General features: G+C 37.2%; 1 protein-coding gene across 2 annotated transcripts; it reads right to left on the bottom strand.

The window, feature by feature from the left end:
* Positions 1-594: 594 nt before the first annotated feature.
* Positions 595-27,258, bottom strand: LOC106871588 (autophagy-related protein 13). 2 transcript variants are annotated; one of them, XM_014918103.3, is made up of 5 exons: positions 26,586-27,258; positions 21,457-22,031; positions 15,265-15,453; positions 2,250-2,586; positions 595-871 (listed from the first exon to the last, which is right to left on the bottom strand). In XM_014918103.3, exons 1-5 carry the CDS (start codon positions 26,739-26,741, stop codon positions 668-670), a joined length of 1,461 nt encoding a protein of 486 aa, XP_014773589.1. In that variant the 5' UTR covers positions 26,742-27,258; the 3' UTR covers positions 595-667. The 2 variants fall into 2 exon arrangements, with proteins under 2 accessions (XP_014773589.1, XP_089210735.1); XM_089354609.1 differs by lacking the exon at positions 15,265-15,453.

The following is a 27,258-nucleotide window of genomic DNA, read 5'->3' as shown; positions in this document are numbered from 1 at the left end:
AGCTTTAAGATTTCTATGATGTGATCGTTTAATTTTAGAATGACAATACAGGGTTGCTTATGTTGACCTGTCAAGCCAAATGACACCGTAGTCATGGCTGATACCAGTGTCAAGTCGGTGGCATGTAAAAAGCACCCACTACACTCTTGGAGTGGATAGCGTTAGGAAGGGCATCCAGCTGTAGAAACCTTGCCAAATTCAGATCGGTACCTGCTGCAGCCCCCTGGTTTACCAGTTTTCAGTCAAATTGTCTAATCCATGCCAGTATGGAAAGTGGATGTTAAACAATGATGATGACGACAATGAACTTCATTCAGATTCTATCTATTAAATCCACTCACAAGGTCCTAGCTGTGCTGAGAATATATTAAAAGACACTTACCTAAGGTGCTGTGCAGTGGGACTGAACCCAGAGCTACAGAGTTGTGAAGCAAGCTTCTTAACCACACACCCACATCTGCACCTGTCACATATAAATAATTTCTTTTTTTTTTCACACAAGAGAAACCGTAATCAATGAAGAAGCTCACAAACTATCATTTCTCATCCATGCATGAAATCATGCACAAAAACACAAGAATATGTCCAAATAAATAGATTGCCTGATAATCATTTATTTGTCATTGATAAATGTTCCTATTTTTAAAATATTTGTTAAGTAATGATATTATTCCTTTTCAGCCAACTCGTTTACAAAATCATCGAAGTCCCTAGAATTGGTTTCAAAAGCTTGTAGTTGATTGGTCACATCCTGCAGTGTCTCAGCTAGTGTAAACTCCTCTTTACATATTGACAGGGCAGGTACTCCTTGTGTCTCTTGGTAGCAGCGCCATAAATCACTACAAGTGTCTTCACCAGCAAAAGGAGGAATCTGAAAGTAAAAACAAACACACGAGTATAAGTTACTGCTTGTTAATGTTAAACCATCAACATCATTGCTTTAATGTACACTTTTTCAAGCTTGCATGGGTCAAACAGAATTTGTTGAGACAGATTTTCTACGGCTGGATGCACTTCCTGTTGCCAACCCTCACCTTGTTTCCAAGCAAACTAATATTTTCCTATAGTTAGACACGTTTATGCAGAAATGAATGACACTGCTTGTATGACAGTGACACTTACAACTATGATGTACTGCCAAGGACACACACACAATGGGCTTCTTTCAGTTTCCATCAACCGAATCCACTCACAAAGTTTTGGTGAGCCTGAAGCTATAGAAGAAGACACTTGTCTAAGATGCTGTGTAGTAGGATTGAACCTATAACCATTTGTTTGGGAAGCAAGTTTCTTAACCACATAGTCACACCCATACCTATATTTCAGCTACAACATTTCTTGATTCATACTCGAGACAAATTTCTTCTTCTCAGCATCAGATTGTTACCTAGGTGACCTAATTAGGAAAGGAGGCAGGTGTTTAGAAAGCATAGCAAATGGATTAGAACAAGATGGAAAAGTTCAGAGAGTTGTTATCGTTGCTGAATAAGAAGGGAACATTGTGTGATGGTTCTGTATGAAACACTAACTAAATACACAAAATATACAAAAGCAGGGAAGAAATAAGCCTTGCTGTCTCCACTGGATTTTTTCAGTCTTCTTTTCTTTATGCTTTGATTTTGGTCTGGAATTTGAATGTCCTTCCTATTGCTAATGACTTGATGGCATGGACTGGTTATTCGCTCCCTCTCTCTTTTTATACATGCACAGAAGCACAACAAATAAGAAAGCAGAAAGAGAAGCGGGAGAGAGAAACCAGTCCATACTGTAAAGTGGTGGGCGACAGGAAAGGCGTCCAATTACAAAGAAAAAGCATTAAAAAAAGAACAAGAAAGAACAGAGGAGAATGTAGACGCAGCGAAGGCAACTGGCCTAGGAGTGTGGTGACTCTTAAAATAGAAGCTGATTCAAGATTGCGAAGGGACTCTTCAGTTCTGCCACAGACTTCATTTTATAGAGATGTCATCTCCATACAATGAACTCAATTCAGGTTATATAATGACAAGTGATCGGAATGGCATCCATCCACAGAAAAGAACATGCAAAAAAAAATAAATCATATCATTCACAACAACAAGAATTAGCCGTTTTCTCTGCTGCTCTAGGTCACAAATGACAAAGGGACTATGAAAAAAGGGCAAGGTCTTGTGCTCCTGGAAGAAACTGTGAAACCCATTCCAGAGAAGAAAAACAGACATAATATAATGAAGCTGATTGATGGATGGATAGAAAGATGAGATACAACTTACTGAATCAATTAACACAAATCCTTCTTTATTGCAGTTTTCTTCATCATCATCATCGTCATCATCATCACTGGTAGTGCCATTTCCGTATTGTTGTAATAAGTGGTCTGAAACGGCCGGCTCACTTTCCGAGCTCGCTACCAAGTCTTCAGCTCCTGAATTGTGTGATATTGCTGAGGGACTACAACTCTGTTGGGGAGGTTTGTTAGCATTTTGTAAGAGAGTTATGAAGGGGATGTCCTCCATTGCATTGGAGCAAGTTTTGTTCAGATTATAATGCAGATCACTGGCAAAAGCACCAACCACTCGTTCATCAAGATAGTCATTTTCTTTGTCAGAGCTGCAACAGACACGGAAACGTTTACGATTAAGGAAATGAATACAACTGCACAATAACGACAAGCCATGGCTATGACTAAAACAAACAAACAAAAAAGCAAAAAGAAAATCAATGACTTTTAATAGTAAATGTAATTCATATGAAAGGATAAAGATTTATTGATCTTAATATGCATATTGATTGTATGCGAGAGAGAGAGTGTGTGTGTGTGTGTGTTCATGAGAAAGACCTTCACCTGATGAATGCTCCTCTATGTCACAGAAAACAATGTCGAGGTACAGAAATAATTATCAACTCTTACATATAATAAATATAAGCATTTGACAGAATGTATTGAATACTCATTTCTGTTTATGAAGACATTATTGCATAAGTATGGTGTGTGTGTGTGTGTGTGTGTTTACACAAAGTAATGACCCATTCAGGACTACAGTAAAATACATTTGTTGAAGATCAAGCCTGAAATCATGTGCTGGTATTTCTTTTTGAGATCTGTGATACCAACATACATACATGCATGCATACAGACAGACAGACAAAGACCATACTACACACACACACAAAACAACTGATGAATCAACACTGTAACAACAACCAAAACGACCGTCTTGACAAAATTGTATTTAGCAATTAACCATTGAAAAGAAAATACACAAAGAGGACCACCCCCTCCCCCCACACACTTAAATATATATTGAAAAAAAAACTCGTTTGAAATACCCTAAGACACTTGTCTGAATGATATTGCAGTGGAAGGAAACTTTAAAAAAGAAAAAAAGGAAGTGATTCAGTTTACCAGAACACTATGTACTCTATATCATAGATTGAGTACTTTCTCATGTGCATGTGTGCATTGATGCACATGTGCACACCAGTGTATACATGCACCCATTCATGTATGTAGCTGCACATCCATACATACACACATGACAAACATATCTAGACACATATATCTCAAACAATCATCACCCTTTAACTTCTGCTTTCCATGCTGGCATGGGTTGGATGGTTTGCTAGGAGCTGGCAAGGCTGGGGGGGGGGGGCACACCAGGTTCCATAGCCTGTTTTTGGCAGCCCTTCCTAATGCCAACCACTTTGCAGAGTGTACTGGGTGCTTTTTACACGGCACCAGAACCAGTGTTTTTTTTTTTACATGGTATTAAGCACCAGTGCCTTTTAAGAATAAAGAGTAATAAATATTTAATGTTCATGAGAAAATACTTCACAAAAATAACTGGACTAGATTTCTGGGGGTCAAACTTTATGTTAGATACTTATTTTCCAAAATAAACGTATCTATCAACATTTAGATTATTCCTCCCCTCCTTACATTATCCATTTCCAGTTTGGATTAATTTGGTTTTCGGATGCATCAACTAATTTCAAAATGTTTCTTTCTAGTTATCTCCCTTTGTTTTTGATTGGTTGAGTTAAGCATTATTCAACAATGTTTACCCCTCAGATACTGCACTCACCAGATTAAGTATTTAAGTGTTTCCTTTTTTATTCATAACTACCAGTAGTTTCTGATTTCTGATCTTGTTTACTTGTGTACAAAGATGGATTAAAATTTCATGCAGAAGACCCTTGCCGAACGTGTCACTCAGTAGGACTGAACCTGAAACCAGACAGTTGCAAAGCAAGCCTGTTAACCACACAGCCATGCCTGCTCTTATTAGTTCATTAACTAATATAATTAAGCATGTTAGCATATAAGTAACAACTCCAATATGTTGGCGCCACACTGTAACTGCTACAGTGAAGCTCATAGACTTCCCTTTACAGCACTTACCAAAGTTGTGATAAGAGATTCCTCATGAAAACATACACCAAAGTATCCAAGTAGATAGGAAGAACTAAAATATTTGAAAAAATGAAATCTTTGATGTGACTCAAATACACCATCTACAGGAAAATCAAGGGTTTAATTAGTGCTAACAGCATTAACTTAGGGATCAGTATAAAATGAGTGCCTGGTGGTGTTGTCAACCCTGATGAAATAGACCTGTCATCATCTGAACCAAGAACAATAATTTGAAAGAGATTTGTTTGTTTATATTGATGTTGTGGAAGGACTTGATCCATCAACATCCTTGACAGGATATATTTATTGATTAGCAAACAGCAAAGGTGCATGGCCTAGTGGTTAAGAGATTTGAACTAAAGATTGCAAGATCACGGTTTCCTTCCCTGGTCTGGGCAGTGCATTGTGTTCTTAGGCAAAACACTTCATTTCACATTGCCACTCAGCTGTAAGCAAGTAACTCTGCAATGGACAGACATCCTGTTTAAGGGGGAACGTTGTGATCTTGATCATTTATATGCTATGGACACCAGGTGACCGGTCCTGGCCCAGAACTCGGGCCACTAATGTCCTGGGGTTGATGACTATGATGACAATAATACATTTCCTCAAAGTGGGAAGTGCTGAAGGAAATTTCCCTTTTGGTATTTCAGGCATATTCATCCTTAAGCATTTAAACAGGCCATATCCAGCCCAAATATTCTACTAGTTTTATGTTCAAACTGGCCAGATCCGACCTCTCACACCTACTCTACAATGTCAAATCTCAAAGCTACAAGATATTTCATGATTAATTCAAAACAATGAGAATAAATAAGTATTACATTTGAGAGCAGAGCAATGTGAATGCTGAAGGGTTCAACGCAAGTCTATTTTTGTAAAACCAAGAATAAAGTCTCATTTATTAACGAGTGGTGTTATATAATTAATAATCATTTCAACTGCTACACTGGCATTTTGTTTTCTTACTTCAAAAGAAGAATTAATTATACCTTTTATCATTAATATATTTCCCACTAAATTTAATTTCAAATTGCTAATTAACTGTAGATTAGATCTTTGCTTTCTACTGTCAATTAATCATTCTGCCATATTCTACTTAAGTTCTGACATCATTTATAAAGGTCATTATATATATTACAAAATCTGGGTTGAGTCAAAGGTTTTATAATACTCTTCCACTGAAGCTGCTGCCTGCTCTTGGTTGATGAAATCCTGCAAGCGCCAAAAGTGAGCCATGGATTGGAATAATTAATAATCAGAGGGAGATATTTTCTTGCAATCCTAACATGCAAAAGTAATGATTAAGCAAGGGCTGGCTTCCAGAATCTCTTGCCAAACATGGGTGCTTCGAACGCAAGGTGGTGTTTTGCACCTGGTGGAATTATGAGGAGACAATTCACTACAGGTGTGTATCTTAGCCTTAACATCATGTAATGATTGTGAACAAGCATCTTCATTATACAAGTGGAAAGACATGTCTGGGCATGGGGGAAATATAACCTTCCTTGGAAATAGGTAAGGGTCAGTAATATGATGATGATGATGATGATGATGATATATCTTCCATACACAACAGGCTTCTTTCAGTTTCTTTCAAACAAATCCACTCACGAGACTTGCCCAAGCTCTCGTGCAGTAGAACTGAACTCGTAACCATGTGGTTGGGAAGCAAACTATTTAACAATACAGCCATGTGTGTGTGTGTATACATATACAACACACACACACACACAAACATCCACTCATACCAGAAGAATGTAGAGTTCACAAAATGCTGCCATCTTAATCATAAGCACTGCACTACTTTGGTTTACGTGGTGATGTGCCTGGCCCAGAAATAACATTTATTAATGTCAGAACAGAAGTGTTTGTTTAGAAATTTTTGTGCCACTTACATGAAACTTAATCAAATAGCAAGTGAAAAACATAAACCACATCACATATGGAAGATTGGAGTGTTTTAAGTTGGAGATAAACAATTTATCTCTCAAAGCAAGAAAAAAGAGGAAAACGTGTGTGGTGTGACGGGGAGCGTGTAAGTGGTGCACGAGAAAAACACAGAATATGATGCTGTTTGTTGTATGAAAGAGAGAATTGGGCAACGAACACAGCTACTGAAGCAATTGAGTGTTACAAGGTGCGTGCAAGAGAGTAGATTCTCTGGCTTGTCCACGCAATGCATCAAGCACTGTGAAAAGATGCCAAGAATCGGTAAATGCTGTTACGCATAATATATACAGACAAAAGTCTTTCGTGAGGCCAGGTGCAAGATTGGAGGAAAGTTAATATATTGTTGTGCTTAGTTTAGCCATGATGGTTAGAGGAGGACCGTATGAAATGATGGCAGTAAAGATATCTTATGTCCAACAGGGTGATGGGCACAGCCATGGTCAGTTGTCCAGAGATAGGTGCAAGTACAGGTTGTGGCCATGCTGGGGCGTGGCTTTGAACAGTTTTAGTCAAAGAAACAGGGCCCAGTACAAACTGGTTTTTTGCTTTTGAAGACTGATATTTATTCTATTGGAAACTGTAAGTTATAGGAACATAAACAAACCAACACAGGTTGTCAAGCAGTAAGGATGTTAGTGAACAACAGACACAAAGATACACACATGTATATATGATGGGATTCCATAAGTGTAGGTATAAAAAGAACACAGATGGAATTTGAAATTTGTGTGTGTGAGTGTGCGTGTGTGTGTGTGTGTACCAGACATTGCCATGGATCAGAATTATTGAAATAACTGCATTAAAGACACATGTGAACTTCATAAAACAAGAGTTGATAATGTTACATTTTAATTAAGTCAACACTTCTCATAAAGTACAGCTGAAAATTACTGATGTCTATCATGTGGCCAAAATGAAAACATTGTCAAAATACAAATTGCATCGTTATAAACAGGCTTTCATTATAGAGAGATGCCCTGTATTTGGCAAAGTAGGGAAACTGCATATCAAAAGAAAACCCTACTTTTATGTATGAATCACCAGGTTTGAGAAGAACCTGTGCTGATTGTGATGTAGAACAGGATCCAAGCAGCAATGAAAGCACCGTTCAAAGAACTCAATCTGCGTGAGGTGTTTATCTTTTCTTTGCATTTCAACCAGATGGGAAGATATTAGTGTTATTGGAGAGAAACAGAACGATTGCTAGGAATTTACTTCTTTTCATACTTTTAGGCACAGACAGCTGTTTGGTTGCACTAATTGGATAGATCTTAAGTAAGTCTGATAAATGCCAGGCATGAAAATATCAACCCCTCAGTTACTTTGCATGTGTGTGTGAGTATGTGTATGTATATATATATATATATATATATATATATATATATATAATGATCTCTTAGGCAGAGTGATACAGCAATACTAATAACCAGTTGTTAGAACTCAATATACTTTTGCTTTAGCTCTGAGCGCACTGATTTTCATAGCAGAAACAGCTGTAAGTCGATGAAGGTGATTATGTAAGTTCTACTATTTTGTCATTCATATATATATATATATATATATATATATATATATATACAAATTACGTGATAGGGACGTCAGTGTTAGGCACTGGTGAGGACAAAGCATACAGTTTGAGCACTGGCGTAGCTACAGTGTGTGCTACCCGGGGTGGCCCTTTCGTTTGTCGCCCCCAGACCCGAAAGTGGCGCCTTTTTAAAAGTGCCCCTCCTACCCACTCCCTAACTACGCAAGGGAGTTTCATAAATGGCACCAATTTAAAAAGACTGGCTCCATATACAACATATCAAACCTGCTGATATTAGGTGTTGTTTCTTTGTTATATAAACGTTCCTTCTTTTTTGAATTATTTATTGCTTATATATAAACTCTCATCTTTAAGGATAGTTTATTGCGTAACAATAAAGATTTAAAAACTAGTTTGTAAATAATATGGGTTTGAAACTACCAACAGTGATGGAAGAAGTGCCTATAAAGGTAGTACGGTAGATATATAATACTTCGCTCTTCTACATCATCAGTTTTGACAATTAAGGCCCATCAACAGCCATTAAACACAATAGCAACTTCCTTCACCCGCCCTCTGTGCGTATGAGTGTGGAGAGAGAGAGAGGGGGGGGGCCTCGTTCCAGCAGTTTCAGACAAACTTCTGTCAGCTCTCTCTTCCTACACAAACAGTCATAAATAACCTTTATTACCTGCCTGCCAAAAAGCTACTCCACCAGAGCTCCCCTCACTAACAAACACTTCGCCCTACACTAACCCCCCAACACTACATCATGAAGCGTGACTTTTTAACCGTAGTAAAAAGCAACGCATCCAGGAATGCGATGCTCCAGTTGCATTAAATATCCATTAGGGGCTTTCCCCAACTCGTTAACTGAACCCCCCCCACCCCACTTTACTCCACGGAGATAAACTCTATTCCTTGCAGCCTTATAACCGAGTGCCATTGGTAGCTAAACCCCCTCCCAACATCGTGGATAGGAGTTTTCTCGGCTGTCGAGAAAGCCACCCAAATGGTATTTCATAAAAAGCTTTGCTCCAACCGCACAGATCAGTGGTTCTCAACCAGGGTCCACAGAAGATTTTGCTGTTAAACTTTTTTTCTGCGGTATATTGCTTATGCTTCCACAAAGCACAAAATATTTCAACAGTATTTTTTGTTTCATACAATTCTAATTAATATTTTTATTATAAAAATATGATAGAATTTTTTAAAGTCATCGAATGGCTTTGAGGGTCCAACCGGGTTGATGTTGGTCTGTTTACATCCCATAATATAGCGGTTCGGCAAAAAATACAGACAGAAATAAGCACAGGACATAAAAAAAAGGGAAAAAAAAAAGTCAAATTGTGTACCTAAAACCCTTTAAGGCGGTGCTACAGCATGGCCGCAGTCCTTTGGCCGAAACAACCAAACGATAAAGACATACACATACACAGTTGTTGTTTAACCTTAGGTCAGCCCCGTTTAAGTAGCACGATGATCGAAGATAGCCCAGCTGTGATGAAACCCCATCTATTTTAACGATATCTAGGACTGACTATTATTATCCAATGTCCTTTCCTTACTTAAGACAATAAGATAGATTTGAGAGAAGTGTGGCTCTATTTCTAGCAGGTCGAGTGACCACGTTGAGGTTCCCCACTGAGATCTTTATTATCTTTTATTATTATTATTATTATTATTATTATTATTATTATTACTACTATTATATATGTAGCAGATGACAGAGAAATGACGAGTCGTTGTGTAAGTCGTATGCAAGCGTGTGAAAACGGATGTAAACCTGATGATGATACATATATACATAAGACATACACAAATGTATGCGTGTGGACATGTAACTAGGTTGTGGCTTTCGTTTCTTTTGCTTATGACGGCTAAGGACATTTTAGAGCACTGCTTGAGTGTGTATGTGTCCACCCCCACCCACCCATTATATATATATATATATATATATATATATATATATATACACACACACACACATGCTACTAATTTCTGTCATATGCCAGGCGTAGAGTAATAATTTAGACATAACAATATTTACCATGAATAAATCTAACCAAGCAATTACAGTAAATGATCGTAACTTCTGTTATATATTTATTTCGTTAATAATCATTGGTGAGGAAGAGGAGGAGAAATGATAAAAATCTATCGATTTTTTGGTAGCCATTTATTCCTTTAATATCACGTGGGAACCTTATTGGTTCTGGTGATGGAAAAGGTGTGTTGGAAGTGTCTGGAGATAAATATTGTCTTTTGGAATGGCAGCAGATGATCGGTTAAAGTGGAATACGAATCGCGTGGAATGTCTTGGTTTGTTTAATAAGAGAAAAGAATGCAGCACCAGAGACAAAATTTTTACCTTAAACTAGACAGAAATATTTACATAATTTATGTGTGTGCGTGCGTGGGTATGTGTGTGTGTGTGTTTTGGTGCCTATTTGTGTGTATATGTGTGGAAATGTTTCTGTAGCATATGTATGTTTTTAATAAATATATGTATCCATATATATATATATATATATATATATACATATGTACGTGCGTGTACATGTGGATATATAGATGGGGTAGATAGCTTTACGTGTGTGTGTGCGTGAGTGTATAGTTGAAAATATTTACGTAATTTACAGAAAATAAATTATTTATTAATATTTTTTCTATTACATTATTGTCCATTGCACCTTGAACAAGAAAAGGAAACGTTTTGATTTTTACGCTGTTTCTTGAGTCGCAACAAAAACATGCCAAGAGGGTAAAACGGTGGACCCTAACACCTTGTTGGTCCAACTACGTTCTACGTCAACAAATAAAACAAGCTACAGGAACCGAAGAGGGAATCTCTGTGTGACCACTGAGGCCAAATTTATCTCAAATCACATTTTTAACCCTCTGCCTGTCCTGTATGTTTCCCTGTTGTCCATGCATCATATATGATGCACATTACCATTTTGTTTTCAACCACAGCAATAACGTGAGACTTATGAAAGGTGCGTATGAAAGAAGGGGCTGACGTGAGCGTGTGTGTAAATGTTAAACAATGAGTGCTCAACATCGCAGTGGTGAATAAAATTCCTTTATTTGAATATTCAGGCTACCATTAGTTTCATGTTAAGAAAATATGTAAATATCTTAATTTTCCAAGCCAATCACATGGAGGAATGGTGCATATATAAACAACACACACATATATATGTTTTTTTTTTTTGAGAAAAATATAAATCAGGAGAAGCAGCACAGTCTATATTAATTACTGGTAAAGGCTGGTTTATAGGGCTACTCTGGGTTTCTCGCCATAAAGGGTAGCTTTATGGTGTATCTTCAGACCTTAATATATATAGGCACTTGGCTTATAGTCCAACATCTAAAAAAGAAATATATGACCCACAAACAAAACCAAATTAACTTCGCGTAATTAAAAGGTCAGAAAACAAGCACGGACGTTTAGGTTAAACTTATGGAAATGATTTGGACGGGTAAAGAGTTAAAACAAACGAGGGACATTGTAGATCATGTAGTCCTAGGTACACTGTGACTGGTAACAAAAAAATAAATAAATAAAAGGCAGGTTAGTCACGGCTGGAATGATTTTGATTATAGATCTGTTGAATTAGGGCTGAGCAAGGAGTGGACAAAAATTTGCGGCAGTAAAAAGACAAAAGGAAAATAAAACCGAACTCGTATCACGTTTTATGTAAACAAATACATCACGTGCATTCACTAACATGACAGGTCCAATGTTTGTAGGCGTCCATTTGATCCAGAAACTAGTATTTCAGCCAATTTCGTACGTTACGTTCTGAGTTCAAATCCAGTCGAAATCAACTTTGTCGTCGATCCTTCTGGGGCTGATAAAATAAAGTACCAGTAAAGTACTGGGGTCGATTTCATCGACTACCCCCTCCCCAATTCCTGGGCTTGTGCCTATATAACAGACCATTTCTGCTTGTCTTTTTTTCTTCATCTCTTCTATACAAAGGAACACTTTATTACTCTACGCTGGAGTAAACGAGAGAATTTCTACGTGGTCATTCGATGTGTTAGAAATAGCAGCTGAAACCCCTTCGAATCACTACAAACTTCACAATAATGATTAAATGCTGGTTTGTCTCAGTCTTATAATTTAAACATATCTTATTGTCAAGTGCATAGAGAACTTCGTTTTAGTAAAGAGATAGCGAAGCACAGCACATAAAATTGCTTATACGAAAGTTTATCTCTCTCTCTCTCTCTCTATCTATGTATCTATATATTACACACACGTTATTTTGTAATGAAGCCATTATACTGATGTACACTAACTTTCGACAACAATTTTCTTCATGTCTCGTAGTTGTTGTTTAACCCCCGGCCGACCTTCATCAAACAAACCTGTAATCAATTTTAATTTTACGTATTTATTAATTCGGACGGTAGCGGGAGACTCGTGGAAGATGTGGTAGCTATTTCTAGCAAGTTAAGCGACAGTTGGAGCCGCCTCCGTTGGCTCGAAACCGATTAAACATAGCTTGTCCTAAATTCATACATAACATATGATTGTAATATACTTTAAAGAAAATAAATAAATAAAAAAAACTGAACACAAAAAAGAAAGCGACCCCCTTCCACAGTACAGCATTTATTTTCAACCGGATATCATATATAGCATGACCAATTGATATCTATTTTACTGTGAATTATCATAATGAATGCAATCAAGAATAATAATGGACGTATGGAAGTAAAACTAATATTCCCGATGTAATTACTGAGTAATTTATATTAGAAACAACACACACACATACATAACACCCTTTCGGTTTTATTTCATCGGTCTGTGATTATCAGTTCAGATCTTCAGCTAGAAATCATTTACAAAAGAATTAAGACATTTTTACTCCAGCCTGGGTGCAGGTTAATTTACATTAAGTAGCTTCACTCCATTTAAAATAAGGAAATAAAATGAATAATCCATCTTATAATCGTCAATAATACATTTTGTAGCGAAAACGGTGGCTTTATTATTATTATTTTTTTTAGCCATTTGATGGTAAAAAGGTTAACACATGATGCGGTGTGTCTACCTCGCAAGAGCCGAGCACCGGCGACATTTCTTGTGTAGCTGTAGTTAAACACACACAAGCCTAACACAGATATTATATTTCCAGGATTAAAAATATACATCGGTTCTTATAATTTATAAAAAGATAAATTCAAGTTTTATATTTGATAGCAAGAAATCGTTCAGATATCTGTGATGGAGAAAACGTTGACACATTAATCGGGAGACAAGTGCCCACACACTGGTTCTACGACATGCCTAAAACACACCTCTCTTTCTCTCGATATATATATATATATATCTGTCTATATACATATATATATATATATATACACACATACACACATGCTGAGAAGATGCAAAACGAAATATATAACACGAGACAGACTAGTTACAAGAATTTACTATTATCTACAATTCAAAAAGAAGACGACAAGTAATAATAATAATAATAATAATAATAATAATAATAAATCATTCGACAAAATCACAGAAAGAAACCGAATATGAGTTAGAAAAAAATATGTGTTTTTTATAAACAGAAAATAAATATATAAAGAAAAACGAAGGAAACACTTTGAATAAGTTGAAGTATAAAAATATATAAAGCAAAATGTACCTCGATTGCAATAGATCACACATAATATGCATTTCTAATCGATGATGATCTCGCATAGATATTAGTGATCATTTTTGATTAATAAGATCGTTTTTTTGAATATTATAAAGAATATCAGTGCATAAATCACAACATTAAGAGGTTAAGCAATAGTCTTTTCAATTAAAATCTGGTCGACCTCTTCTGAGGAATGCCAGTATTCCAAAGAAAATTTTCTACATGAATCATAAAAAAAAAAACCCCTGTAGATTAACAAGAGACAATGACTGATGCGAATACATTTCAAGGGAAGTAACTTGATGGGAGAACTGACTGAAATCGAAAAGAAAGTTTGCAGGTGCACGTTTTTTCTCTCCCTCCCCTGTTTGAATATTAATTTGATATTCTACGTGTGTCAGTCGTTGGACTGCAGCCATGCCGGAGCACTGCCTGAAAGGGATTTAGTCGAAGACATCGACTCCTGTGCTTATTTTTTTCTTTATAAAGTCTGGTACGTATTTTATCGTTTGCTTTCGCCGAACCGCTAAGTTACCAAACTAACCAGCACTGGTTGTCAAACGGTGGCGGAGGACACACACACACACACACACACAAACATTAGGCTTCCACACAGTTTTCCTCTACCGATCTCAGACACAAAAGATTCTGGCCGAGGCTATAGTAGAAGACACTTGCCCAAGATGTCTTGCAGTGGGACTGAAACCAAAACCAGGTGGTTGCAGAGCAAATAGTGTCCTGCGTATAAAGAAACAGGAAGGGTAGAAATGACGTCACAAAAGGGTTTACAAATCTGTACATGGTCCAAAAAGTAGTCCCAACGACATCCATAAAATCTACCTATTATGTTACCATCATAAAAAGTCACTTTCACACGGTCCAGACAAATAAATAGGTCATCATCTTTTAGCGTCCTCTTTTCCCTGCTGGCATGGGTTGGACAGTTTGACAAGAGCAGATGAGCCAGAGGTCTCTGACAGGTTCCATGTCTGCTACGGCTGGATGCCCTTCCTAATGCCAACCACTTTACGCAGTGTACCGGGTGCTTTTTAAACGGCACCAGCACCAGTAAGGTCACCAAGTACCCACAAGACAAGACCCCTTAACTGAGTGGAGTACAGCATGGAGAGATAAGAAACTAAGATAGAGTGAGAGGGGCAGTTGTCTAACTGAAAAGGTGAATTCATGGCTTGGGCACCAGGAAAGAATGTCTGAGAAAGAGAGAAAGAAAGGGTTGTTGTTTTTTTTTCATTTTTCATTTTCTTTCCTCGTCTTGCAAGTTACTTGGAAATCTAACGAGTGCTGACGGCACAAAAAAAAAAAAAAACACTGAAAACATGCTGTAAAGTGGTTGGCATTATGAAGGGTGTCCAGCCATAGAAATCATACCAAAGCTGATCCTGAAACTTGACATGACCCTAGGGTTTGCCAGACCCTGTCAAATTGTCCAACCCATGTCAGCATGGAAAATGGATGTTAAATGTTTACACACACACACACACACACACACACATAACAGGCCTCTTTAAGCTTCCATCTATGAAATCCAAACACAAGGCTTTTGTCAGCCCAGGGCTATAGAAGAAGACACTTGCCAAAGGTGGCATGCAGTGGGATTGAACTCGGAACCATGTGGCTAAAAAGCAAACTTCACAGCCACCCCTGCACCTTGATTCTTTTATAGTAAATTAAATTCAATCATTCCAAGTTGTATCAAGAATACTTACTCAGAGAATTCACATTCATTTCTGTGGCCATTTACTTGTTGGCGAATATCAATCGGTTGTGATTTCGGTACGTAACCATTCACTACTGGATTAGAAATCTGTTGTTCAATATCTACGGTACAGTCATAAAAAGGACCTTGTTGACCATCTACTTCATTGGTGCTGATATTTTCAGGTATATTGCCAATCCTGAGTTTAAAAAATAAAACAGAAAAAAAACCCAAAAAACATTTAAATACTAACAAAACTAAATATTAAAAGAATTACAAAATATCTGATAAAAAAAAAAAAAACCACTAACATGAAAAGGAAATTCATCATCATTTAATGTCCACATTGCCATGCTTGTATGGGTCAGACGGAATTCATTGAGGTACAATTTCTATGGCTGGCTGCTCTTCCTGTTGCTGAACATTACCTGCTTCCAAGCTAAGTAATATTTCCCCTTAACTAGACATGTTCATGCAAAAGACTGGCAATAAACAACCTCACTTGTATGATGATGTTTCTCCAAGGCTACACACATATATACATATATATACATACACATGCATATATACATACGGGGGTGAGACAAAATAATGGAAACACCTAGCATCATAATTTTGAAATATCTATAAAACCATCAAAAGCTTGTTTATTTTTATGTTTTCTGATTTATTATTAGTGTCGCTTAATACGATTTGCTAAAAATTGTTGTTTCTTTTCAGATATCATCAAAAAAAAGGTAATTAAAATTCATTAAAATAACAGATCTATTGGACTTAATTTTTGAGAGCGATTGGATTCATTTTTAATATTTTTCTCATTTGTGAGAGCAGTCAAGTTTATTTCAGATATTCTCATTTTGAAAATCATCTCTGGCTAATCGTTGAGGGGACATTGCTGTTGCCTTGGCGGATGTTTGCACTCTCTAAGTGCTCTTGTTTAGGATTTAGGATAGTTACTAACAACCTGCTGTTTCAGGTACTTTCTGAATGGCATACCTAATTATGAGTTATGTTTCACATGGCCTAATTCTCATAAACAGCTGCCCACAACTGATTAAGGAGTTTGTTATCTAATGTGGTCTTTCCCATTAAGAGGTAAGATTTGAAAGATGCTGCTATTTCTAGTGGGTTGAGAAACAACAGGGAGGCTTCCTCATTGCTGCATAGGCATAAGACAGGGCCACAATGTTGTTGGAGTTGATGATAACAAGAAAATTTGAAACTTGTGTAAAATATTGTAATCACGGAAGTGGCAGAAAGAAAATAGGATTTAGGTGTTTGGCAAATTTGAGTTTGGCTGCTGCAAATCTTTGAAGATTAGTAACTATTTTAGCTTTAAGACTAAGTGAGGCCTGGGGATTATGGAATCTGAAGTTACCAAAGATACTGAGAGAGAAAGAGAGATATTGACCAACTTTTCTTCATCTCTTGAAGATATGACCCATTTAAAGGTAACAGATGGGAAACCAGAGAAGATAAGTTTTAAATAGGAATATTTTAATCATGGTAAATCAAAGATAGCAGATTAGCAGGCAGTGTGGATACAGAATGGGTTTAAGATTTCAATAGAAAGCATAGCTAGAGTTATGAAGATAACTGGGGGGGGTTTAGAAATTACAGGCTGTGAGCTGGTAGAATTGTTAGCATGTCAGATGGAAATGGCTCAGCATCATTTCTTTCAGGTTCAAATCCCACCGTGGTCAATTTTTGCCTTTTATCCCTTCAGGGTCAATGAAGTACCAGTCAAGTACTGGGGTCCATGTAATTGACCTGTCCCTTCCTCCCAAGATTGCTAACCTTGAAGGTTGTAAGGGATCAGTGTCAGTACAGAGGAATGGTGTGATCTCAGTCACTTGTAGACATCATGGAAACCAAACTGGGCTCAAGAAGAAAAAAAATGTAGGAATTAATAGTGTGTGTGTGCATGGGTGCATATGTGTGTGATTATGTGGGCTGGAGGAAAATCATGACATGTAAAAAGCACCATTTGAGCGTGGTCGTTGCCAATGCTGGCTGACTGGCTCCCGTGCTGGTGGCACGTAAAAAGCACCCACTACACTCTCAGAGTGGTTGGCGTTAGGAAGGGCATCCAGCTGTAGAAACATTGTCAGATCAGATTGGGGCCTGGTGCAGCCTTTTGGCTTGCCAGTCCTCAGTCAAACCGTCCAACCCATGCTAGCATGGAAAGCGGACGTTAAATGATGATGATGATGATAATGATTGAAAGAAAAGTTTTTACAGCTGTTTATCTTTCGTCATTTGTCAACTCTGACATATTTGGGTCTTCCTTTTTTTCTTTTTTTTTTCTTTTAACAGTCAGACAGACTGGCAGAGTTAAATGTGGTATCTATACTCCTTTATCACTAATTCTTTCATCACTGATCCAGGATAATACAGGACGCTCAATTAAGAACTGTCTTACGCTTATCAGACTAATCTCTGATAACATGGGTGGGTGATCAGTGAAAGATTATGCCTGGACCACAAAAAGCACACCCTAGCAACCATCCACAATGCTCAATTACCCAGGACCTGCTGATTATCATTCATGTTTACATCACTGTGCTGCATGTCTGTATATCTTTTATATGGATTTATATGCACCTATTCATCAACTTCCCGCCAGTGAAGAGAAAAAATACTTTCCACTTTTATATTTTCATTATTAATTGATCATTCGTTATCAAATTTTACTTGAGATATTATTCCAAACAGTATCATTATGTAATACAGTTCTATATTTAAAAGATGAGGAATTATGTACATTATTTACATTTGACAGATATTTTGGGAGGAAGGGACAAGTCTATTACATGGACCCCAGTATTTGACTGGTACTTCATTGACCCTGATAAAAGGCAACATTCAGGTGGTGCTTTTTATGTGCCACCAGCATGGGTGCCAATCAGGGGACACTGGCATCGACCACATTCGGATGGTGCTTTTAAGTTCCACTGGCACAGGAGCCAGTCAGGGGCCACTGACATTGACCACACTCGGGTGGGGGCAGATGTTTAAAGATGAGAAAGACGCTTTTTTATTCTTTTACTTGTTTCAGTCATGTGACTGCGACCATGCTGGAGTACTGCCTTTAGTCGAATAAATCGACCTCCAGGACTTATTTTCTGTAAGCCTAGTACTTATTCTATCGGTCTTCTTTGCCAAACCGCTAAGTTACAGAGATGTAAACACACCAACATTGGTGTCAAGCGATGGTGGGGAGGGACAAACATAGACCAACAAATACATACATATATATATATATTTCTGTCAACCAAATCCACTCACAAGGCTTTGGTCGGCCCGAGGCTATAGTAGAAGACACTTGTCCAAGGTGCAACACAGTAGGACTGAACCTGGAACCATGTGGTTGGGAAGCAAGCTTCTTACCACACAGCCATGCCTACTTATTTTTTGAGTTCTATTTTTTTTTTTTTTTGTTTGTATCACCAAATCTAGTCATTTTAGCTATAAAGCCAAAGTACATAAGGCATTCTTCCTGAAATCCATCCCCACTAAATGTGTCATTCGGGTGCCAATAGGAGGCTGGCTGCACGTAGGTAAATGACTTGTAAATATGATACTAGTAATACAACAAAAGTGGAATGTAGCAAAGAATGGAGTCTCTTTCTCTCTTCACAACCACCTTCTGTTAGATATGTCGGCAGATGTCTTTGATAACTCACCACAATTCTCGAGTTCACACACACACACACACACACACACACCTTGTCATCCAGTTTTAGATTACATAACCAATGTTCTTCTATCTTCACAGTCAGAGAGATTCACCCAGGCGTATGGCATCGTTGAGTTTGTTTACTCTCCAAACAATTAACCAACTTTTGCTTGTTTCATTCAGGAGGCTGGGGCCATGCTGGGGCACTGCTCTGAAGGGTTTATCTGAACAAATTCACATCGGTAATTATTTTCGTTTTTAAGCCTGGTGTGTGTTCTATTGGTCTATCTAGCCGGTCTGTTGTTACATGGATGTAAAAAAACCAACACTGGTTTTCAAGCAGTGGTTGGGGACAAACACTTACACGCACATAGAAATATACAAGTGCAGGAAGAGGGGAGATAGGAGAGAGAGAGAAGAGAGACATTACACATACATACAAATATAACAAGACGCTTACAGAGAGAAAGAGAGATAAATAAATAACGAGATGAGAAAAACATGACATTTGATGTGAAGTAAGTCAGTGTTGAATCAGCAGCGCCAAAATGGCCATGTTTAAAAGAGTCTCCTATCCTCCAATATAAATAGGGTTTTCAATTTAAATATAAACACACCAAGAGGAAACGGTTCCATATGAAAATCAGGGATGTTCTTGGAAAAGTTGGTACCAAAACTATTATTAATGCTCTCTGCAATTAAAAACTGGCGCTCTGTCTGTTATGGCAACAAATATTTCAGTTGATTCAATCGATAGAACAACCTGCTCAAGAAATTAATGTACAAGTGGCTGAGTCCCTTAACATAGTTCTCTGGAAGATTCAGCATGACACGGAATGTGACATGGTGGGCCCCCTTTGAATTACAGGTACAACTCATTTTTGCCAACAGAATGGAATGGAGTAATGTGAAATAAAGTGTCTTGCTCAAGGACACGATGCGCCACCAGGAATCGAACTCATGACCTTACAATCGTGAGTTGAATACCCTAACCCAGGGGTCTCCAAAGTGGCTGATATTGTGTTTGGGGACTTCTCAACCAATAGACACATCACAGATCATAATGACTAATCATGCTCATCAGAAATTAATTGTTCCAGAGGATGTTATAAGTGGAACAGAAACAAAGGCAAAGTTTTATTTAGTGACGTAATAAATTTATCAACCTATAATTCTGAAATAAATTACCGTCACAAACTAGAACCAGACCAACAAGAAACAAAACAAAAAAAAACTACAAAATTAAGTCAGTGTTAAGATATTTGAAGTCATAAAAATAGAAAGAAAAAACAACAGCTAAAAATAACCAAGCAATAAGGCATGGCTGCATAGTGAGAAGCTTATTTCACAACCACATGGTTCCGGGTTCAGTCCTGCTGCGTGGCACCTTGGGCAAGTGTTTGCTACTATAACCTCAGGCTGACCAAAACTTTGTGAGTGGGTTTCATTGATGGAAACTGATAGAAACCCATCGGGTGTGTGTGTGTGTGTGTGTATACATATATAAGTGTGCTTGTGTGTACATCTTTGTGTTTATCCTCCACCATCATTTGACAACTGGTGTTGGTGTGTTTATATCACTGTAACTTGGTGGTTTGTCAAAAGAGACTGATAGAATAAGCACCTGGCTTAAAAAATAAGTACTGGGGTTAATTTATCTGACTAAAATTTCTTCAAAGCGGTGCCCCAGCATGGCGACAATCTAATGACTAGTTTTGGTACTTGTTTGGATTTGTTTAAAGCCTGGTACTTATTCTATCAGTCTCTTTTGCTGAACCGCTAAGTTACGGGGACGTAAACACACCACCATCGGTTATCGAGCGATGTTGGGGGGACAAACACAGACACACAAACATACACATACATGCATATATATATATATATATATATATATATATATATATATATATATATATATATACGATGGGGTTCTTTTAGTTTCCGTCTACAAAATCCACTCACAAGACTTTGGTCAGCCAGAGGCTATAGTAGAAGACACTTGCCCAAGGTGCCACACAGTGGGAATGAACCTGGAACCATGTGGTTGGTAAGCAAGCTACATACCACACAGCCACTCCTGCGCCTAGTCGGATGAATCGACCCCAGTACTATATATATATATATATATATATATATAATGGACTTTCCCGTCGAAGACGACGTGTGATTGTTCAACTGCTGCCGAACGACCTGCACAAATGATTTATTTCATAGTGAACAAATGTTGATGCCAAACAGGAGCAAATAAGGTACTGGAGCAGTACCCAGTGAGTGTATAATCACAAGCAATGTTTTTAGGACCTCACTTTCACTACAACAGACAGGTCTTCTCATGCACAGCAAATCCCCAGTCTGCTCAGGCCTTTAGCACCTCCTCTGTGGGGCTCAACATTTTGAGATCAACCACATTAGCAAGACCCATGTTAATTAATTCTTTTCCAGTTTAATCCAACAAAACACTAAGTTAAATAAACATAGATTTAAATCTAAATTTGATAATAGTAAAAATAAAACATTCTTTACCTTCTGTGCCCCGGATGGCACGGCCGAGGAGCTGTGCTTTTACGAGGACTCCCGGTTTCAGCTTTGTAATGGTCATCTTTCATTTCAATAGCAATGTGTTTTGTGGTTTTATGCTGAGAAATCTGCATGTTTGTTCGATAATCAACAATAATGGACATAATTCCCATTGACGTTGGAAACCGTCCTGCTTTTAACCTTTGATGATCTGGCCCCAGTTCATGTAACTGAGGTGTGCCATAGTATATCTTGTAACATATAATGTAATTATCAGGCCCTTGCTTTCGAGATAATGTGTAACCAGGAGTGATTCTGGAAGTGTAGATTAACGACCGCAAGGCTAGACACATCTTTGAATAAAGGACATGTGGTACTCTGTTTTCACGATCCTGATTTTCTTTATTGTCACTGGACATCTTCAGACCCATGTGCCAGGTTTCCAAAACCATAGAATCCCCTTCAGTGGTTTTAAGAGAAATTTCAACACACACTGTTTGTCCCGAGAGAGGTTGATAACCAGTTGTAAAACTTCGAGCGTGTCGATTCAATTCTGGCACATCTTTCAAAGTCGGAGAAAACTGAAAGAGACAAGAATGTTTAATCATTGTTAGGCATTGCCAAAAAGTTATAAAGTAACAGATTCTTTAACATAGGAAACAGGAAAATAGCAACATTTCGTTCCAACTAATTCTTCATCCTCATCCATTCCTATAATCTACCCAACAGTGTATCATCTCTCTTTCATTCTTTTGTTTACAGCATCATCATTTTTATTCTGTTGCTCCACACTATCAGATATCCTCTCCTTTCTCACTCACTCCTGGTCCCTCTGCTCCACTCATGTACCTCAAAGTTCCACCCTGACCAACTCATCACCACCATTTTTTATAGCTTCCCATTCAACCCACTCACACCCACCCTCTCTTCTAAACTGTGAGTAGTCACGGTAGCTCCTCTACAGTTATAAACCTTCTCTACTCTGGCCCTTTTCTCTCATACTTTATCCCAATATACTCCTCATCCCTTTGCATAAAGTCACTCCCCTGGGGTTCATAGCCTTGCAATTCGCACGGTGGCCTTATTAGTGCTGCTGCCACAAAAACAAGCCCCCAGCTATAAAGTAGGTGGCATTAAAAAGAGCATTCAGGTCAGTGGCAGCTTGTAGGTAAAATTAGTGGTGTTGCTGCTTCAGAAAATTTTCAGCCATTGTTTTAATATTGTGTAAAAGGAAAGAAACATGAAAAGAATATTCATACATAAACTTCATCAGTTCATGTTTTAGCCACTGCCAGGGAGTGTGTTTAATTTGTTCACTGAACATGGCTGCGAATTCAGCCTTGTTTCTCAAAAATACACCCTAAATCACAAAATAAGGGAGGAAAATCTGCTCTATTTTTCAAATCCTGGCAGTAACACTGTAGCTGGAAGCAGGAGAATAATCTAATTCTACACTTTATCACATTCGAGAGTATAAACATATTTTTAAGCACAACACACGTGGACCGGAACTGCGTGAACCAGTGCTCTCTCTCTCCCTGGTGTGAAGCTTTCTATCTTGGACACGTGAGCATGCACACAACAGCCAAACACCATGTTGGAACGGTGAAGTGCACAGTTCTATACAAGGATTTTTGTATTTTCTTCATAAACGAGGGCATGGCTACTGACATTAAGCTTAAAGGTTATACAATGTACAACGATAAAGAAAGAATTGAAGAAAAAAGGACTCATTATGTTGAATGTTAATCAATAATATTGAGTGGAAATAGTTGGTGCTGCAGTTCTGCAGTGCCTATACACAAGCCGCCACTGATCCAGGTATAGAAACCATGCCATTGGAGCAAGATGCAATCCTTGGGTCCATTGGATCCTGTCAAACCAGCCGATTCATGCTAGCATTGTAACAAGGATGTTAACTGATGAAGACCAAATAAAAAACAATTCTATGACATATTCTCCTGAGAAAGGTGTTTAACAACATTGGCAGATTTTACAAAGTTTTTTTTCGTTTCTTGAAGTTGTCACGTGTTGAATTTTAATACACATTTAAGCCTTCAGTATTCAAACTGGCCATGTTGGGCTTCTCACACCTACCCTACAATGTCATTCCAATGATAAACAATCATACCATCAAAATCCCAAAGCTATGAGATAATGCATGATTAATTCAAAATAATGTGGATAAATAAACATTACATTTGTCAGTAATTTAAATGCTAAAGGGTTAAATATCAACAGGAAAAGAATCGACTTATATCCCTTCAATTTTATAGTATTGCGTATCTGATAAAAATTATTATAAAGGCGACCTATGTGAAAGTATTAACCCATTTTAACCCAGGTTTTTAATTTTGCGATTTCTGTCGAAATTTCGAAGGTAGTTACATAAATAAGGATAACGAACATTCGGAAGCGTCCAGTTAACTTTTATTGCAGTAAATAAACCAAATACAATGGTTAAATAAATACAAGCACTATGTTGCGATCAGTTAACAATGTCCTCAAACGAGGACAGTGGGTTAACATGGGTTAAGATGTTTCGTACATCTTCCTCTATGTACCAAAAGTAGAGAGAATTCTTCGGAGTTTACATTATAGAAGATTCTAAATGGACACTTAATTCTTCTCTGAAGAAAGAGGGTAGTGAAATGCTTGTAAGTCATTAGGGATGCTTGTAAAACGAACCATTCTGTTTGTCAACTTCTTCCACTGCATATAAATAAGAACATCTTAACCCATTAAATTACACCGAAGAGTAGTAATTGCATTTTATCTAAAGGTAAAAGACGATGAAAATGAAATAAAATACTGCAGATGTCTCTACTCCTGTCTTTGGAGATTTATTTTATTTATCCCTCTCCGAAGTCCGAGCGTCATCATCGTCTCAAAATAGTCAATAATTCAGCCACATGTTTGACAGGATCTTGTGAGGCGTTACAACTACATTTGAAGGCAGAGCTAAGCTTATAAACAGATTTTCACCAGAACAAGTCACACGATTGTACATGGCTTTAATAATCAGTCGAGCCATACATATATAAGTACGTACATACGTACGTGTGTGTGTGTGTTTCAAGGCACGTTTGTATTTACTAATTTAACACAATTGTAATTAAGCATTATTATTAAAATACTTATAGTAATATATACTATTGCATGCTGTTAATTTAGTTTAATTATCATTGTTATTGTTATAGTACACTACAATTGTGGTGCACTTCTATGGCAATTAATATATATTAACTAATTACAATATATTGAATTCAGCTTTCTACAATAATTCCTCGTTCCATCCATCTCCATCGTTCCCTCTTTATCTCTCATCGCACATTATACTCAACACCAAGCAGGTGATCGAGACATTAAAAGAAAATGCACTCTCTTTACGTGCACACATTGATTTTTACAGTTGCTATTATTGATTTGTAGCATAGGCACAAAGGGCATAACTACAGGGTTTTACCTACCAGACTTTGGGAGGTCATAACTTTCAGAAGAATGAATATTTTTTAATGAAATTTTTTTTTTAGTCTTAGATTAAATCGACACCAGTTTCTCAGAAAACTGGTAATTTATCAACTCTGGGAAGGAGGAAAAGCAAAGCCAGCGTCGACACGATTTGAAACCAGAACGTAAAGGCATGCAACTAAATGCTTTTATTGAAGCTAAAATATTAAGACAAATCCGAACATGATCAAACTAACTTGTATTATTATTAAAGAAACTACAGCAAAATAACTTGCAACACAAATATAGAAATAGGGTCCATTCAAATAGTCGAACGATTTACAATAGAGATTATGAACTTAGAATAGAAAAACTAGATTTACATTTTGAACACTGAAGTGGAAATTAAAAAGCATTAAAAGTTTAGTCTGGAATAACATCCTTAATGGCTCGAAAGGGTTGAGAAATCTTCGTGAAGATCGAGATAAACAAGAAAGGGAGGGGCTGTTTTTTAGTACCTCCCTAGAATAAAATAACTGAAATAATTTAGAAATGATCTAATAAACAACATCAGACATAAGAAGTCAAGTGAGTAGAGGGTGTACGAAGAATATATATAGAACATTACTGGCAAAAAAAATTAGTATTTATATCCCATACATGATCAAAAATATCGATCTAGTTGAAATAAATATGACTTGACGCGCCAATAAGAGGAACTTCTACGAGGACGCTCCCTCTGCATGAAATAGCAGCCAAATTTCCCTTAATTCATACCCTACTGTCTTAAGGGAAAACACATTGGATAATGTAATCCTACATATACATATACACCCTACCTTTTAAAAGCTATACGTGACAGTCACAAATTAAATGCCTTTGGTCTGGCGAAACAACAACACTAGATAAATGCTTGTCATTTTTGCATTGATTTAATGTACTTCAACAAGAGTCGATGCAAATTGTGGAGTACCTTAGAACACACAACCAGGAAATAGAGATAGACACTTCAATACAATAAATCTAGTTTAACCCAACTAATCTGAAAACTAAGTTTATTATCGTGTAATGTGATAAGAACATGACACGTCGCCGTCTCTAGTATTTCAAACTAGGTCAAGTGAAGAATGTCTGCCAGATGAAGGCTTTCAAAGATGTTGTTCAGCTGGAATTATTGTTGTTATTTTGCTTCAAGTCAGTCGTTATACAGTAGACATGGTGAAAGACAGTCCTGTCGTGACTACCAAGTCTTTTCTTATTTCTTTTCGTTTATTTCTTTCTAAAGACACTACACCCCGATCTCCAATGTACCCGTTTACTATTTTTTTTTATAGGAGTGTCATATAAAAGGTTTATTTGTTGTTTCTAGTAAGGCAAGCGAACAAGGGAGTGGCTCCCTTGTTCGCTTATTCAGAGTGGAGTAATTATGAAAATAATTTATTAAACATTTCGTTTTTAGAATGGAATCTTCATGAAGACAAGTTTTTTAGAAGTTGATCGAAAAACGAACAAATGTGGTACTATACAAGCGGTACCTGTTTATTATTATAAGGATTCGTTTACAAAACAAACTTGATAAACACGAAGTACAAAGATTAAAAAGTACACAAGACATTAAATAAACAATTACATAATAAGAAACATGTTAACGATGTGAGAAGAATTATCAAATAGTTTTTACATACCCAATATTGTGAAGGTGAAGAATTTTTCGTTTGGATCCTTTCACCTAACCGAGACTGGACAATGGCCTGCACTGCAATAATTGAAAAGCTCCGCAGGAATTTCTCCAAGTCTTTAGACTCCGAACTGCTAATATTTTGGTTGTTCATTCCGTACATGTTTACCAATTTGGCATAAACTGTTTAATACTGGTTAGTGTTAGTGGTTACGTCTCATTTAACAGAGAATACGATGTTGGTGTAGAGCGAGTATTAAGAGCAAGGTTTACAAAAAGAGCCAAGTTACATACAAAATTAAACCTCATAACTTATTCTTCATTGCATAAGACAAATGGTTCCAACAGAAATAATGGAATTATTCCATCATCCTGTCTTAATACAAGTTTTATCCTCAATAAAAACTTATCGAAAGCACGACCAATCTATTCCGAATAACAGAAGTGGAAGTAAACAAGACGTGGCATATCAGAGGAAGATGGAACCAAAGTCCAGGTATTCCATAATATTTTCAGCGGAATTAGTGTAAACCTTGCTTTGTCTTAAGTCCATAATTCAATTGTAATAAGCCTTACTGTGTCCCGAGTTGGTAATCCGATTAATTAGAAGACCTGACTTTGTCCCAAGTCCATAATATTTAAAACAAGTCGCAGTGTTTTGGGATGGAGATGGAATACCC

The sequence above is a fragment of the Octopus bimaculoides genome, chromosome 7, assembly GCF_046866305.1.
Source record: "Octopus bimaculoides isolate indiv1 chromosome 7, ASM4686630v1, whole genome shotgun sequence".
NCBI classification, from domain to species: Eukaryota; Metazoa; Mollusca; class Cephalopoda; order Octopoda; family Octopodidae; genus Octopus; species Octopus bimaculoides.
The sequence above is the reverse complement of the archived record's forward strand: the minus strand, read 5'-3'. Positions and strand labels throughout refer to the sequence as shown.